At 35.6% G+C, this 18,916-nt stretch overlaps 1 protein-coding gene across 2 annotated transcripts in view; it reads left to right on the forward strand.

Annotated features, from left to right (window-relative positions):
• The window catches only part of LOC148651390 (adenylyl cyclase-associated protein 2-like), a 123,361-nt gene that overhangs the window by 91,164 nt on the left and 13,281 nt on the right, over positions 1-18,916 (forward strand). For both annotated transcript variants that reach the window (XM_088601624.1, XM_088601622.1), the window contains 2 exons: positions 2,314-2,489; positions 3,517-3,640. In XM_088601624.1, the coding sequence (XP_088457750.1) occupies positions 2,314-2,489; positions 3,517-3,640 (300 nt within the window). The remainder of the gene's footprint in view (positions 1-2,313; positions 2,490-3,516; positions 3,641-18,916) is intronic.

The raw sequence follows: 18,916 nt of genomic DNA on the forward strand, positions 1-18,916 counted from the left end.
CATCTTGTCTCCATCTATCACTCTCTCACAATTCATCATGTGTGAATGAATTAAATTAAAAATAAAACATGTTTACAAAGAAAATGGATTCCAGTAATACTACCAGCTTTATAAATACATATATTTAGATCGTTAAATTAATATTGTTATTAATTTCATTATATTGTTATTAATTTCATTAGATAAACGATTCCAAATTATATTCCCTATTAATCAAATTCTAAAAAGCATTTTTTTACTGCAATAACAAGCGTTTAGAAATCCCAACAAATTTAATAATATTGCTATAAATATAGATAATATTTACTATTTTAGTTTTTCAAAGAAATGTTTATTTGTTAAAAGAAAACTCTTGGCGACAGCTGGGTTCGAACCCAGTGTATGAGGTGATATACGACATGCCTGCTCTTTAACTCTTCAGCGTACAGAATAATGTCCGCAAGGTTACACAACCTAATTTCAACAGTCACTGGCTTACTTGAAGGTGTAACACGTCTTCACTGTCATGGTACGGTTTCAACATACTGTACAGTATGTTCTCCATTACCACTGTAAGAACAATACGAGCTTTAAAAAAAAATGTCAAAATGTTTCCAAAATGTCCAAAATATGTTTCCAAAATATTTTAGCTGCTTAGTTACATGACTCCATATTAATATTACTATCAAGAGGTATTAAATCAGTACAACTTTTATGAAATAGTTTAAACATTATTAAAAAAAATAAAAAGTGGTTTTGAACTATCTAAACCATTTTTACAGCCACACAATGTTTGAGTTAGGCAGGAACACTTCATTGTATCTTAGTTTTTATTTAATTTTTTTAAATAAAAAAAATTGTTTGCCCATTGTGTTGATATGCTTTTCTCCGATTACTGCGATTATTTGTAAAAAAAATAACTATTCCCCCTTCCTTGTTTAACTTAAAGATTTCCATTAAGAAATGCTTAAACACAAAACCATCACGTGTCGATTTAAGTTTCCTTCTTTCAGTTGGGTATGCAGGATTAGCAACATGGGGTCATTGTTATGATTTCTCTATTATTTTCAAATCCCTCAACTCGTTCACTTGTGGTTATTTTGGAAACATTTTGACGTTCTTTTTAACTACATTGCTGTTGATATTGTAGCAATAGACAAAATGAAACGCTTGGAGTTTGTAATGTAGGGCACTCTGAATGAGTTAAACTTTGATGCAGGACAAATAAATGTATTTCCCACAAAATATACTTTAGTGGCAGTACAGTAGGAGTTTGAAATTATTCGTTGTTATTAATAAATCACTTAGCTTCGAACATGTTGTGATATTTAGAAATATCAAAAATGTGTATATAGTGTCCATAATATTTGGTATTTTAGTTTTTCAAATAAATGTTTATTTGTTAAAAGACAACTCATATTGACAGCTGGGTTCGAACCCCTGACCTCCAGCATAACACACGCCTAGCCCATTACACCAACGTGTCGCTTAACAGCTTAAGCTGTAGCTGCAAAGGGCAGGCAAATTGTTTTCACGTAATCACAGGTTAATGAGTTAAACTGCTGCAGATATTGACAGGGAAATTGTTCTACTGTGATAATTTGAGCTATTTGAATATAATTATATCATTATTAATTTCTTTAGATATGCAATTCTGTATTATATTCCCTATTAATCAAATTCTAAAGAATGTGTTTTGTAACTGCAATAACGAGCACACATATTCATAGAAAAGGTTAAAACACTTTAACTTTTTATGAAGTATATAAACTTAATATAGTCAAAAGGAGCACGTAAAAACTGTCTAAATAACCACGGTATGAAACCGAATTAAAGACTTTGATGCTTAAAATGTTTAGGAAGAAAGTGGAATACTGGTGTGTATTTTTTTAAACTACCAATACCAGCCAAATACAGTTTACATAATATGTTTATGTTCCTAAATTAATATAGTTTATGACCTTCAGACGTGTTATGCTCCTCTTATTTTTCTGCTCAGCTACTAAAATCTCCCTTTAGTTGTAAAATTCCATGTAAATATTCAATATTGAGCTGATTAAAACATTCACAGTAAAGAGATTAAATTATTCAATCGTTTCACTAACAACCAATACACCATGAGTGCCCCCGTCGGTTGTTTTGGCCAACCAATCACCTACAGTACTGCAGTACAACGTGGTGAACTGTAGATAATTTTGCGCGGTATGGGGTTGTACCTTGCAATTTGAATGGCTGCATTTGTAAGTCAGCCTCAGTTGGGTTAGTTTCTGGTGTCAGTCGTCGATTCTTTCACCTGCAATAGTATGCTGTATTTTTTTTTTGTTTGCATCACAGGCCTCCGGCATATTTCTGATGACCAAAAAACCTACAAGAACCCAAGCCTGAGATTGCAGGGTGGGGTAGGATGCTTGCCACCAAGCAAGAGCCACAGTTCCAACCTACCCTGCCCTAGAAGCCCATCCCACAACCATCCACCACTGCTTCAGCTCGAGGGCAAAAAATGGAGAGTGGTACGTACCCTAAGAACCTGGCTGCTTTAGAATGTGTGTGTGTGCAGAAAAGAACATCATCTCTGTCGAATATGGTAGTGGATCTTTGATGTTATAGGGTTGTTTTCCTTCCAATGGTCCTGGGTCTGTTTTTAAATCATGAACTCTTATCAAATACCAGGACGTTTTGGTATTTGGTATAAGTGGATCTTTCTGCAAGACACTGATTTCAAACACACATCAAAATCTAAGAAGAAGTAGTTAATTGACAACATAATCAATATTTAGCAGTGGACATCTGAGTTTCCCCATTGAAAACCTGTGTTTTGAATTGAATAAGCCTATATGTGTGGACTGGGTCTGAAAAATCAAGGATCTGGATGAATTTTATGGAGGAATGGTATAAGATACCTTCCCGTGTGTTCTCCAGTCTCATAAAACATTATAGAAAAAGCTCCGTTCTGTTATCTTTGAAATAACACAAAGAAAGAACTGAAAATAGGGGTGCCAGTAATTCTGGCACTTTTGGGGGGGGGGGGGTAAATTTGTAATGTATTACAAATAAATGTGTAATTTTGTAAACTGTTGTGTAACTTTGTTTTGATAAACACAAACTCCGATCTTTCAAAAATATGTGATTAACACAATAACCCCCCCCCCCCCCCGTTTTCATCTCATGAACTCCTGTGGTCAGGCAGACTGCATCTGTTGTCTGACATCTGGTGTGAGTTTAAATACTGACTCAGCTTGGGCTGAAAAGGCATCTTGCATTGCACAGGGGGAAGAGGCAGGGTTAAGAGTTTATATCCTTGCACTTGGTGCTCATTGAAGTCATTTCACTGCTTTCACTAAGCTATTGCTAAATCTCAGACTTTTCTTGCTAGGGAGAGTTTGGTTTTTAGAATTTCTTTTGTAAATGATCTGAATGATCTAAATGCTTTACTGAATATCTTCAATTATAGTGAAGCAACCATGTGCACATTTATCTCACTGTTGAACACATGGGCCAGATGAAGTTAATTATTTTCCATTCTTTTTTTCTTTTTAGGAATACCAGAATGGGTCAAATGATCTTGTCATATCTGAAACTGAGCTGAAACAGGTGATATACATCTTCAAGTGCAGTAATTCCACACTACAGATAAAAGGCAAAATCAATTCCATTATTGTTGGTGAGTTTTTGAGAATATTTACTTCATTTTACAAAGAATACATTGGCATTTAAACATTTTTAATGATTTGCCAAACAGCACAAAAAAATGTCACAAAAAGTAAAAAATTGAAAATCTCACATTAAGGCAAGGAAAAAGTGGGTAAATAAATGAGTTTCTAGTATAGGAAAAGGCTACTTCTATATTTTGCTAGGTTTTGCTTTAGCAAAAAATCTTCTTCTTTCCATAAGAGCAATTTCTGCATATAAGCACCACCAGGCAAGTTCTAAGAGTACAGATGCAGCCATTCAGAATGTGTCATTTGTTGTGGTAAGTTATGTGATTCATAGGCCAAAGACAATCAATATATGGCATTTGTGGTGCGATAGACGTTAGTGAAATATCATCTGTTTATTTTTAAATCCACTTAATATGGAATATTAATATTCTAAAGGGAAATTGTGGTAGTTGACAATAAAAACAGCATAACGTCCTGAATGTCATAAATGATATTAATTTAGGAATATACAGTAAATATATTGTACATATTTATACGGTTGGTAGTGGTAGCTAAAAATAAAAAATACACAACAGTATTCCACCTTCTTCATAAACGTTTTTTGCATCAAAGCCTGTAACTTGGTCACTTGCTGTGGTTATTTTGGAAAACATTTTACGCGCTCATTCGGACTATATTAAGTTTATATACTTTAAAAAAGCTATAATGTTTTATCTTTTTCTTTTAATACTTGCTAGCGTTATTGTTGTAAAAATGTTGTAGAGATGCAGCCATTCAAAACAAGCGGGCGATACCGCATTATTTTGCGGTGCGCTTTACGCAGTCTACCGCGAGTTACCGTAAATTCTCCTATAGTACCGCAAGTAAAATAAAAGTATCCGGAATTTCTGCAAGGTGGAGCTAATGAAGCTCAACCTCTCATGTTTGCGCTGTCGCCATCAAAGTCTTTAACGAAGATATTACTAATAGTATTAATAATGAATGACCTTGGACAAGCTGTAAACTCAAAGTATTGCCCTGGTCCATATTCTTTCTTTCATTGACCGTCTTTGTAAAAGTAACACCACAGCATTTCGCAATATCGCATTTGTTTCCAATCACGCAAGTAATTTTTTAGAATCTCCGATTAACCATGCCTTTCACATGCTCATAAAAGAGATTGATTTAGGAACATAAACATTTTACTGTATGCAAACTGTACTGTATACAGTATGTATATGTATATTTAATGTCTTTACTGTGCCCATTTAAGTATTAAATATTTATATGGAATTTTACCACTGAAGGGAAATCTTAGTAGCTGAGCAAAAAAAGAATAGGAGCATACTGTAACGCTTGTGAAGGCCATAAATGATATTAATTTTGGAACATAAACATACAGTATATGGCTGGTCTCTGTACTTTAAAGAAAAAATACACACCAGTATTCCATTTCTCCCTAAACATTTTAAGCATCGAAGTCTTTAACTAACGTGATACCGGAGTCAACAAGCATACTTTTAGAATTTGATTAAAAGGAAATATAATATGGAATCGCGTATCTAAAGAAATTAATAACGATATAATTATATTCATGTACCGCAACACAAGAATAGTACACGCTGTACGATGTCTGTTGATAATGTTTGTAGGGCTTTTTCAACACTCCTCATGTGACCTTGCCGGTGGCGCTGTGGGTTAGGTTCCTGACTCCTACATCACACGTTGCGTGTTCGAATCCAACTGGAGCCATGACTTTTTTTTTTTAACAAACATTTCTTTGAAAAAATAAAACGTTTCCCTGGCTCAGAGATTAAATAAAACTTCACTCGCACCAAACAAATTTATATTTCTAAATATCACAACATGATCGAATTTAAGTCATTTTATTAACAATGAATAGTCACCTATGCGTTACAATATAAACATTTATATTGATTTAATCGCGTTTAAATCGCCTTTATTTAAAACCCATAAATAAAGCTGATACTGTTTAGACTTTTAATTATTTAAAACTGTATTACAGCAGCACAATGCACAATGCAACATAAATCGCTATCTTTGTCTTCTGCGTAATAATGTTCACCTCTCTGTCCAGCAAATTAACAATAGTAATAATAATGAACTTTATTGTATATGGCGCCTTTAAAGGTGGCTTCTCAAAGCTCTTTACAGGATAAAAACAATAACAACAATACTGTTAGGCTGGGAAAACTTTTTTTTTAAGAAATACAAAATTAGATATAATGATGTGTTCCGGCCTAGACATTAACGAAGAGCATAAAACGTGGGCGGCGTAGCGGTCGGCTCTGGCTTTCCCATCTATACCGATGCACTGCAAGTACAACCCCCCTCTCTGCGGGAGTGCTGGCTGTGACGAATTAAACCGGTTTCACAGGTATTTTCAAAGTAGAAGGGGGCAAGATTTCCAACGAAAGACACCTCCCCCCCTCCAAAATCCAGTAAGTACAGTACTTACTAATTAAGAAAGCTAGGCTCCTCAATGAAATCGCTTTAACATACTAATGCGTTGGTGTAACAGTCCGGCCGTGGCAAGCTTCTAATGTCAACCCGACTACGGCAAAAGGAACCCTTCTTTCATTGGAAGACAATGAACATATTCTAGCCCTAAATGAATTAATAGCAAACATGGTTTACATAAAAGACATTTTTCCAAGAAAGTTTAGCCTTTGTCACTAATGAAACCACTTAATAAAGACATAAATATAGAAATCTTAAGATTTTTAAAATACATGACTTTGCTAAAATTTATTTTAAAATAAAAACGACTTCAAACGCCAGCGGAGAGAGAGAGAACAGGGGAGGGATGTAGGTTTTGCATTAGGGGCGGGGCTATGGAAATGTATTTGGGAATGTGGAGTTACATGTTCTGGCTGTTTGTGAATTATCGTTGTTGAGTATAGAGTGTTGAGGTATTGATTTTGTGTAAGGGTTTGGTTTTGCATAGGGGGCGGGATTATGATCATTGGAGGAATTTGAGAGAGTTTGCGGGCTATTTTTGGTTTGTATTATGAATAATTCGTACAAGATATTGAGATTTGTTGATAATTGGAGGACGGTTTTGCTTTAATGGTTTGATATATTTGATTTTGTATTGCAATTGTTATCTATGTTTTTGGTTGGTATTATGTTTATATGGTTGTTTTTGTTGGTTGGTCGTTATTATGGTTAGTATGTTTATTGTGTCATTTTTGATTATTGGATGTAATAATCAAAATAGAGAGAGAGAGAGAGAGAGAGAGAGAGAGAGAGAGAGAGAGAGAGAGAGAGACCAAGGGGTGCGGAACCAGGGAACTATTTACATGGAAAATGGGCGATCTCCCCGGACTGTACGCCCGTTTCACTGTTACCTGGATACCTCTTGGGGGATATCCTCTATATACTCTTGGGGGTAATATCCTCTTGGGGGATATTCTAACAACAAGTGATTATAAGACGATCTGTCAAAGTGCAATGAAATACATTATGCTGGACAGTATGCTTCTCAAAGCGCTTTACAGGATAACAACAATAACAACAACAATTTTACAAGTCCTGGGAGGAAGAATATCATCAATATTAATAATAATAATAAACTTTATTTTATATAGCGACTTTAAAGGTGGCTTTTTAAAAAAAAACTTTTTTTAAATGCATTTGCACACAGAGCAGTGTTTACTTGAACATGGAGATGCCAAACTGAATAATTCCTGCACACAACCATTGCAGGGGAATTTGCATCATTGGCAGGGCTATGATTCATACAAGTGGTGGTGGATTTGGAGACAAAATGTATTTACATTGGGTTGCTGTAAGTGGAGCTCTAATAAGCCCAAAGCTCTACTTATTATTTTACAAAAGAATGCACCTGACAAGCTGGACAGTATGCTTCTCAAAGCGCTTTACAGGATAACAACAACAATAACAACAACAATTTACAAGTTCTGGGAGGAAAAATATTATCAATATTAATAATAATAATAATAATAAACTTTATTTTATATAGCGCCTTAAAGGTGGCTCCTTAAAGCGCTTTACAGGATCACAACCGATGAAATAACATTGGTTGGGGGTTGAAAATACCTGTGAAACGGGTTTCTTCACAATGTATTGTAGACACAGAGTGTTACACCAACGCATTAGCATGTTAAAGCGATTCCATTGAGGAGCCGGGCGCGATATTCCTTGATACAGTATCTGATCTGCAAGGCCATTTGAAACAAAACAAAAACTAAAAATAAGATACAATCTACAGACATTCACAACATAAACATATCTTAAAACATTTACATATATTGTTAAATTATTACTTTAGATATATACTTGGTTACTGAAACAGCCATCTTTAACCATTCCGTGGCTGAGTCGCTGCAGGTAGAGACACGTTCGAAAAAAAGTTCATCCCAGCTACAATACATTATTTTTAATATTTTTGTGGTAAGAGGGAGCAAAACATCAGTATTTACTGCTAGTAATTAGTGTACGATCTGTAGTTGAAATCTGAGCCTAAATAAAAAGAAAAAACATTTTCAGAGAGCAATTACGCTGTGTTTATGTAGAATAAGTGAATAGGTTTATGAGCAATCTAATTACTTATTCGTTTAAAACGCTATATAAAATAAAGTTTATTATTAATTTGCTGGACAGAGTGGTGAACATTATTATGCATAAGACAAAGATAACAATTTACGTTAAAAGACATTTGATTAAACAGGGGTTTGTGATTTAAATGGGAATGGGGGTGACAGGAACTCTTAATCTAAATAAAAATAAAATAAATAAAACAGGTTTTGATACGGATGAAACACGGGTGATTTTTCTTCCTCCTGATCAGTTTAGAAATCTGAGTACGCTGTAAGGTTTTTACTTCTTAATTAAACTTTTAAAATACACGTTTCGAATAGAAAGAAATCCTCTTCCTGGTACAGTATGTATAGCAGACCAGCACGTCTTTTTTCTCCAATCAGAGGGGTCAGATGGTGTCAGCCAATCACCATTCTGAAGCCCTACCGTAATCTCTGGTATAGGGAGACCCCAGAATTCTGTCCCATAGTTTAGATAGATGATAGATACTTTTATCGGTCCCGTGAGGGAAATAAAGTAAATAATTTTCATTTTAGGAAATTATTAAACGCTCGGTTAAAAGCAAAGGAGATTGTCTGTTATAGTGGACATAAAAACAAGAGTTTGCTGCGGCATTATTGGAAACCCAAATTTAACAAAAAATCGCTGGCATTATATCCTAAACGGCGCCAGACCAGGAGAATGCCCGCAGCGTAAAAGAAAATGCCTGATGAACTAGGGATTGGACAGTTTCCAAGTGCTTGTACAATCGATGGAAATGTTCAAATAAATGTGCAAAAGAAATAAACAAAATAATCATTTATTTCTTTATCATATTGGCTAGCTAATGTCCTCTCTTTGCTAGTTAGTGGCTGTGTTCCTGCGTTGGGTAGCAACAGGTGACTACAGTATGTTCTCAGGCAGAAGATGTAAACAGATTAATTTTCGTGTTAAATAATTTTTTTAAATTAAAATTCATTCTATACAGCAATCGCATATTTGGGTACTGTTTCATAAAACTTTCATGCTTAAAATGTTTAGGGAGAAATGGAAGACTGGTGTGTATTTTTTCTTTAAACTACCAAGACCAGCCGTACACAGTACAGTTTACATACAGTAATGTTTATGTTCCTAAATTAATATCGTTTATGACCTTCAGATGCATTATGCTCTTCTTCTTTTTATGCTCAGCTACTAAAATTTCCCTTTAGTGGTAAAATTTCATATAAATATTCAATACAAAGTGGATTAAAATGTGCACAGTAAAGAGATTAAATTATTAAATCTTTTCATACCAACCAATGCACCACGAGTGCCCCTGTCGGGCCAGCCAATCACTTACCGCGGTGTCCTGCGGTGGCTTGTGGGTAGTTTACCGTACCGCGGGTTTGTACCGTGCATTTTGAATGGCTGCATCTGTACTTCCTAAAAAATGAAATAGTAAATAATTTGTATACTATATTGACATTTGTACACTATTTTATATATCACAACATTAAATATTGAAATTATATTAACAAATAAGAGTATAATAATGTCTCAGATCATCATTAAGAATAAATAATTATTTTGAACTGTTTTCACAACCTTCAAATTCTTATTAAAACACCTATTTTTGAGACACAATGTTTCAGTAACTTTGCGAACAAATGACACAGAGCCTTCAAACCACAGGCATTTTAAAGATTGCGATTTGTGAAAACTATCATAACTTTTATTTAAACAACATACAGTACCTGGTTCCATTTTTAGAAATTGAATATAGCGGATCCCTGGTGTAAGTGACTTCATAATGCAAGAATTACTATTCAAAAGCTATGTATACGAAACACCTGACCATATCAAGCAGAATAACACAAACTCCTTGAGTTCAACCTCTCTTTAATTTGTGAAACTCTTTCCATATTTGCTGTTTTTACTCATATAAAAATAAACTACATATGCATTTCTTTGACAGGAGGAAAGACACTCTGTGCTCAATAGCCACCATAGCACGCATTATGTTACGTTTTTTTACACATCCGTCAAAGTGTTCTCAAAGTCTCTCAAATACATAAAAAATGTTACATAATACTGTAGGTCACACCCCTACCTTAATAAAGCCAATAATAAAATGAGACTGTAAATCCAGGGTATGTAGTGGCATGGATGGATCTGTATATAGCTAAAAATAAAAACAAGGTACTCATTAGTATTCCACATTCTTCATGAACATTTTCTGCATCAACTCGGTCAATTGCTGCGGTAACTTTGGGAAAGTGGTGACTTGCTCCTTTAAATACATTGATGGCTCAGTAGTAGGATTCTGTGCTATCACACAAAAGGGTCTGGGTTCGATTCCAGTACTGACCTGAGTTATATTTTTTAACAAATTGTTCCTTGGGCATAATGAATACTCTCTAACAATAAAATTATATGTAAACTATATTCACATTTCTAAATATTAAGTAATGAATGAGCCTCCAGACCAACAAACTAACAATCTCGAGGTTCACTGGAAGCAGCAAGAGAATTTAAATTTGAATATAAACAGAAATCGCAATTGAGTTTTTATGGGTATAGCGTTTAGTTTTAAATAAAAATGTTAATGCCACTATGTATATTTTTAAATGATAAAATGTAAAATATAAATGTTAATTTTTAGATGTTTTTTTGCTTCCCTTTTTTTCTTCCTAGTACTTGATAAAATTATAGCATTTATATATTGTATTATTACATTAGTAGTTTTAATCATCAAAGTTGTTAGAATTAGTTTTTAGAACAACTAAAAAGTTGTGAGTACAACAAAATTGCACTTGTAGGGTGTAGCACCTATTTCATCTTAACTTTTCTGAAGTGGAGGGTGTGTTTTGTGCCTAGAGGGTCTCCCCTCGCAGTGGGGAGGTGAGGGCTTTTATTATCACACTTTGCCTTCACTACACATTCCCAATAGTCACTGATATAGCTTTAGTTGAGGAACTCCAGTTCAATTCCTGGGGTTCTATCTGTGTGGAGGTTGCATGTTCTCTCTCGCTTGCCTTGACTGTCCTGGATAAAGCTGTTAAAAAATATTTGGACTGGTGGATTTATGCTTGTAAAAACTTTCCAATTTATAATATATAAGATCACTTTATTGGCCATATGCAATTTCCTTTATTAGGAATTTGTCTTTTCACATACCCCAACTTGCTCTCCATGACACACACAGGCAGGGAGAGAAGCTTGGGGTCAGAGCGCAGGGTCAGCCATTTATACGGCACCCGTGGAGCAGTTGGGGTTAAGGGCTTCGCTCAGGGCCGAACGGAGTAGGATTCCTCTGCCGGCCATGGGATACGAACCAGCAACCTTCCAGTCACAGGTGTGGATCCTTAGCCACAGAGCCGCTGCACCGCCCATGCAGTTCGGAATGCCAATATGAGGCGAATGCCCCCTGAGCCGTGGACGTAGGGTGGCTCTGTGGTAGGCGGGCCTCCAGGCATCCGTGTTCCAATGCAGAGCCCGGAACAGAGTGAGTGTCTGGCTTTTGTAGGGAGACTGGAACAGGGAGCAAGTGTTGAAAATCAACTAAAATGTGAACGAGCCGGAGCGCCCTTAAGGGGGAGGGATTGCAATCATGACAATCTGTCTATGTAAAAAAACTGCTGCTTGAACGCAATGCTCTATATAACAATCTATGAGCAGTTCATTATTCATTACGAGAACAAAAGCCTAAAACGAACATCAAAATGTTTCCAAAATATTTTAGCTGCCAACATTTCTTTACATGATTACATATTACAGATGCAGCCATTCAAAATGGGTGGGGTATTTTGCCGAATACCCCGTTGGGCGTCGGATCAAAAGGCAGTATCACGCGGTATATCGCATCATTTGACGTCATGCCAGAAAGTATCCAGAATCACCTTGTAAAACCGCCAGGAGGAGCCAATAAAACAACCTCTCATGTACAGCATTTAAGCTTTTAAATTTAAACTGTGTATTACAGCATGTTAATCATCAGTCATTAAAAAGTTGGTATATTTTATGAAAGCAAGATTTCAGAAATATTTATGCATCAAAGCCTTTACCGAAGATATTACTGATAGTATTGATAATGAATGACTTTGGAAAAGCTGTAAACTCAAAGTATTACGCTGGTCCACATTCTTTCTAACCGTCATTTTAAACTAAAATACTTTTAGATTTTTCTTTGAAAAACAGGACATTAGCTAGCCAATCTGATAAAGGAATGATAAAGGAATGACTTTTTTTGCTAATTTCTTTAGCACATTTGTACAAGCACTTGGAATCTGCCCAAGCCCTACTTTGTCAGGCATTTTCTTTTACTGCAACGGACATAAAAACTCCCTTGCTTTTAACAGAGCGTTTCATAATTTCATAATTGATTTTTCATAAAATCAACGCTTTCTTTTCCGTATGCCAGATATTATGGAACCACTTCAGAAGGGTGTCAGCCAGTCAGATTCCAGGAATCGGTACTTTAAAGAAAAAATTCAATTTCTCCCTAAACATTTTAAGCATCGAAGTCTTTAACTAACTTGTGAAATAGCGTGTAAAAAAGTGGTAGTTTTAAGCTTTTCTGCTAATATAATATGGAATTGCGTATCTAAAGAAATGAATAACGATATGATTATATTCGTGTACTGTGACATTTCTTTAAAAAAATAGAATAGCAATATTATGGACAATTAATTGACTTTTATATTCTAAATATCACAACATGATCGAATTTAAGTCATTTTAATAACAATGAATAGTCACCTATGCGTTACAATATAAACATTTATATAGATTTAAATCACGTTTTGATTTAAATCGCAAACGCGTGTTTAAATATATGTGTTTTTTTATTCACAATCAGACAAATGCAACATAAATTGATATCTTTGTCTTCTAAGTATCTTAATAAACTTTCAGCATAGGTTTTTATTTTTTACATATATTTTAGAAAAGTGTAATCTATACTAAAAAGCTGTACACCACCTGCTATAAAGATACATATTGTAATACTTTCGGGCTCGGATAGGACGGGCACAAGAACTCAGACTTGCGGAGTTAAATCTCAACAAAACAACAACAAATCTCAATATCTTGTACGAATTATTCGTAATACAAACCAAAAATAGCCCGCAAACTCTCTCAAATTCCTCCAATTATCATAACCCCGCCCCTTATGCAAAACCAAACCCTCCTCCCATCCCAGTTTATCCTCTTTATTATAAACAAAATCCAGCTCAATTTTCAACATAAAGCATTACACAAAATCAATACCTCAAAACTCTATACTCAACAACGATAATTCACAAACAGCCAGAACATGTAACTCCACATTCCCAAATAGACCTCATTTCCATAGCCCTGCCCCTTATGCAAAACCTACATCCCTCCCCTGTTCTCTCTCTCCGCAGGCGTTTGTAGTCGTTTTTATTTTAAAATACATTTTAGCAAAGTCATGTATTTTAAAAATCTTAAGATTTCTATATTTATGTCTTTATTTATTGGTTTCATTAGTGACAAAGCCTAAACTTTCTTGGAAAAATGTCTTTTATGTAAACCATGTTTGCTATTAATTCATTTAGGGCTAGAATATGTTCATTGTCTTCCAATGAAAGAAGGGTTCCTTTCGCCGTAGTCGGGTTGACATTAGAAGCTTGACACAGCCGGACTGTTACACCAATGCATTAGCATGTTAAAGCGATTTCATTGAGGAGCCTAACTTTCTTAACTAGTAAGTACTTTACTTACTGGATTTTGGAGGGGGGAAGGTGTCTTTCGCTGGAAATCTTGCCCCCTTCTACTTTGAAAATACCTGTGAAACCGGTTTAATTCGTCACAGCCAGCACTCCCGCAGAGAGGGGGGTTGTACTTGCAGTGCATCGGTGCTTCGTTAATGTCTAAGCCGGAACACATCATTATATCTCATTTTGTATTTCTATAATAAAAAATAGTTTGCCCAGCCTAACACTATTGTTGTTATTGTTTTTATCCTGTAAAGCACTTTGAGGAGCCACCTTTAAAGGCGCAATATACAATAAAGTTCATTATTATTATTATTATTATTATTATTATTATTGTTGTTAATTTGCTGGACAGAGAGTTGAACATTATTACGCAGAAGACAAAGATAGCGATTTACGTTGCATTGTGCATTGTGCTGCTGTAATACAGTTTTAAATAATTAAAAGTCTAAACAGTATCAGCTTTATTTATGGGTTTTAAATAAAGGCGATTTAAATCAATATAAATGTTTATATTGTAACGCATAGGTGACTATTCCTTGTTATTAAAATGACTTAAATTAGATCATGTTGTGATATTTAGAAATATAGATTTGTTTGGTGCGGGGTGCGGAACCAGGGAACTATTTACATGGAAAACGGGCGTTTCCAAGTGCTTGTACTATCGATGGAAATGTTCAAATAAATGTGCAAAAGAAATAAACAAAATAGTCATTTATTTCTTTATCATATTGGCAAGCTAATGTCCTCTTTGCTAGTTAGTGGCTGTGTTTCTGCGTTGGGTAGCAACTGGTGACTATGTTCTCAGGCGGAAGATGTAAACAGCTTAATTTTCGTGTTAAATATTTTTTTAAATTAAAATTCATTCTATACAGCAATCGCATATTTGGGTACCGTTTCATAAAACTTTCATGCTTAAAATGTTTAGGGAGAAATGGAAGACTGGTGTGTATTTTTTCTTTAAACTACCAAGACCAGCCATACACAGTACAGTTTACATACAGTAATGTTTATGTTCCTAAATTAATATCGTTTATGACCTTCAGATGCGTTATGCTCCTCTTCTTTTTATGCTCAGCTGCTAAAATTTCCCTTTAGTGGTAAAATTTCATATAAATATTCAATACTAAATGGATTAAAATGTGCACAGTAAAGAGATTAAATGATTAAATCTTTTCACTACTAACCAATGCACCACGAGTGCCCCTGTCGGTCATTTTGGCCAGCCAATCACTTACCGCGGTGCCCTGCGGTGGCTTTCCCGTACCGCGGGTATGTACCGTGCATTTTGAATGGCTGCATCTGTATATTCCCTGTCAAGTGGTATTAAATCAGTATGACAACTTTTTTTCAACAAAAACAACAGCTAAGTACAATGTGTTTATTATGTATTCTTAGAAAAAGTTAAAACAGTATTGCTTTTTATGAAGAATATAGACTTTATATAGTTAGAACAAGAACAAGACTGATGCATTAAATGTTTTGAAGAAGTCTGGGATACAGTTGTGTACTTTTTTTTAATTTAGCTACAACTAACATCTACGTATGGCATATGTATGATCACACGGCTTTAAAAGCCAATCAGTACAGTATGTGTAAAATATATTCTTCATAATCAAAATGTAAATTTAAATTGCTTCCTGATTACTCATTGCTGAAATTTGTATTAAGACAAAATATAGATTATTTCAATGCAGATGTAAACCTGAAAGAAGCACATCAAGTTCACAACAAGCTACAGTATAATAATAAACTTTTTTTTATATATCCAACTGAGTAATTTTGTTTTTGTAAAATGACCCTACGTTCTTTTTTTGAATTTGAATTAACTTTCTTTTTAATTAACTTCATTTTTGACATGCACAGTTTAAAATTAATAAAAGATTTAACAGTGTACAACTTAAATTCTATCATTCAAAATAGATTGACTCGAGGGGCTCCTCATTGACTGGGATTCATTTGGCGACAGCCCAAATGCTTCTACACACCACATTAAACATTCACTGCTCTACTTGGTGGTTTTAGAAAGTAGTATGTTTCAGTTGCCTTCTTAATACCACTTTGTTATTCTAGATCAGGGGTTCTTAACCCAGGGGTCACTATAAAGATGTGAAAGTAAATTGTCCTGAAAATACAGAGAAAATAATTTTGATGAGTGTGGCACCACCTTAATGTAACATAAGGCCATGACTGCATTTATATTGGTAGCACTTTTTTCTTCTGTGCAAAGCAGTCGTGATTAGGCTAGGAATTGAGCGTTTTTTAATAGGTGGCACTGGAAGAATGAGAGCTAAAGATGTGGAGAAGCGCACAACAGAAAATTCAGAACAGAAAAAAACAAAGAAAATGAGAAAATACAACAAAAAGAACCTAAAGTACGGATTTACACAGACAAGTGATGGAGAGGATGCATGACCACTATGTGTGATTTGTGGCGAAGTGTTGGCTAAGGAAAGCCTCAAGCCCTCCAAACTCCTGTGCCACTTGCAGACCAGACCGTTTTTTGAATGAAAGCTACAGGAGCTAAGAGGCCAACAATCTACCCTGTGAACCAGAAGGCACTTCAGGCGTCTTTCATCATAGATTGGTTTGTCAAAACTTGGAAGCCACACACATTAGGTCAGACTTTTGCCTTACCATGGGCTAAGGCAGTGGTTCTCAAACTTTTTGGACCAAGTACCACCTCTGATCAAACCAAAGCATCCAAGTACCACGTACAAGTCATCTTCTCAGAGGAACCCCAGAAATTCTCAGTGACCAACATGAGCATGTGCGCACACACTCACATACACATATAATGAATATTATAATAATAAACTTAATTTGATATAGTGTAAAGCGTTTTGAGGTTGCTTCTCAAAACGCTTTACAGAAAAAAAATGGAACAACATCAAATAAAACTAAACAATAAAAAAGCACCATTTCAGTGAGAGGGGTTTGCCTGTTTAGTCGAGCAAAGCAGATGTTAATTCATTTTTCGAGCCTTGATACAATTCACAACAGAGTCTAACAGATTTTAAATCGTCAGGCGTTTTCTTGACGGCAAAGGTCTCGCGGTGGATGTTGCATTGTGTCCATTCATTTCTGGAGCAACCTCTCTAATTCGTGCCACTACACCGCTGTGTCGGCTTGTCATTGCTCTAGCACAGTCTGTACAAACTCGGACGCATTTTATCCAGTCGATGCCATTCTCTTCGATAAATTCATTCAGAAGCTGAAATATGTGCTCTCCTGTAGTTCCTTTTGGTAGCAGCTTACAGAACAGAAAGTCCTCATGGGACGTACCCTCAAACTCGTATCTAACGTAAATGAGCAAACTGGCCAAATCGACTACAGACGCATCTAATTGCAGTGAATAGCATCTGCTCATCTTAATGCGCTCTATCAGCGTACTTTTGATATCATCCACCATTTCAATAATTCTATAAGTGACTGTGTCTTTCAGAGGGGGAAGCGGGTCGAGCTGTTTAGCAGCTTTTTCTCCACACATAATACGTTTGCTCTTTTGCCAATGGTAAATAAGGTTCTTCAAAAATAGTGTGGGGCTTACCTGCTTTAGAAATCCGCAAGCTTGCATTTTTACCCATTTCCGTTTCAGGAGTCTGTCTCAGAATTTTTCTCAAATTAACCTAGAACAGTTCTTAAATATTTAGCATTGATACCAATCTCAAATGATACTGCATTGGGTGTATTTCAAGAGACGTGGAAGACCAGGTGATCAGTAAGATCTAGTCTGTATTTTTCTTAACAATTGAGACCACTGATGTCTCCGAAGAAATTAATTTTCTTTTTCCTTCTTCCTTTTCCCCACATGCCACTGGTGATCAACTTTCGTTTTGCTGGACACATATATACGTGAGCATGAAATAATTTATATGACTAGAACAAGTGTGTGGGAATCTGCTCCGTCGGTGCACGAGCTATGACTGGCAAACACAGTGGGCTAGTCACGAACTCAAACAAGTAAAGGATGAAACTGTTCATACTGTAAATTCCATCAAGGCCAGTGCAACAAGTGCAGAACTTTTCAAGATTCTCTGTCAAGAGTTGGGAGTATCTGAATATCATCAGCTGTTGTACCACAGTGAAGTACAATGGCTGTCCATGGGTTACGTACTGAATCGACTTTACAAACTCTGAGAGGAGCCGAGAACATTTCTATTTGAGAAAAACTCCATGCTAGCCGCTAAATTTTCTGCCGAAAATAATGACTCGCCCTGCTGGCCTGTTTGGCTGAGATTTGTAAACGTCTTAACGAGTTGAATGCGGGACTGCAAGGGAAATATGCATCCGTCATCTTTTTCTCCAACAAAATTTAAGCTTAGAAATCTGTGCTTGTGGCAAACTCGGCTGGTCGACGAGAACTTTCTCTTCACTAGAGGAGTGTTTGAATGAAAGTACTGTTTTAAAGGCTGACCTGTGTGTGCTTATTCGGGCTCATCTTGATTATCTGACCACTGATATGGCCCTGAAGCAGAGGTTCATGGAGAGGCCTCTGGCCTACTTCTGGACTTCAGTACAAACTGAATTTCCAAGACTGAAGACTTTGGCACTTAAAAAACTTGTCCCCTTCGCATCGACAATTCTATGTGAGTCTGTATTTTCTACACATACTTACCTTCAAAACAGATACAGAGCCCATCTCAGGGTAGAAGATGATTCGTGACATCCTCGGCCCTACTAAGCCATGTCTGGAACACCTCTGTGCATCAATGCACAATGCTCAACCATCCCATTAAGTGAGTGGGCTTACAATTTATACAAAGTGACAATTTTTAAATCTCTTGGGGGGGGTTGCAAAATATTTTTAACCCTAAAAAAGGGTTGCACTTTCAAAAAGGTTAAGAACCCCTGTTCTAGATTATAATTATAAAAATAAATGTATTTACGATTTCTTGATATGTAATTCTTTGCTTGATGTGTAAGTTTTATATAAAAGTACCACTCAATTTATATAAGGCTGATTTACGTAAAGCTGACTCAGAGTTTAATGTGATCTCATTCTTGTTCCAGATTGCC

This window comes from Lepisosteus platostomus, chromosome 12 (genome assembly GCF_059453375.1).
Source record: "Lepisosteus platostomus isolate fLepPlt1 chromosome 12, fLepPlt1.hap1, whole genome shotgun sequence".
Lineage (NCBI taxonomy): Eukaryota > Metazoa > Chordata > Actinopteri > Semionotiformes > Lepisosteidae > Lepisosteus > Lepisosteus platostomus.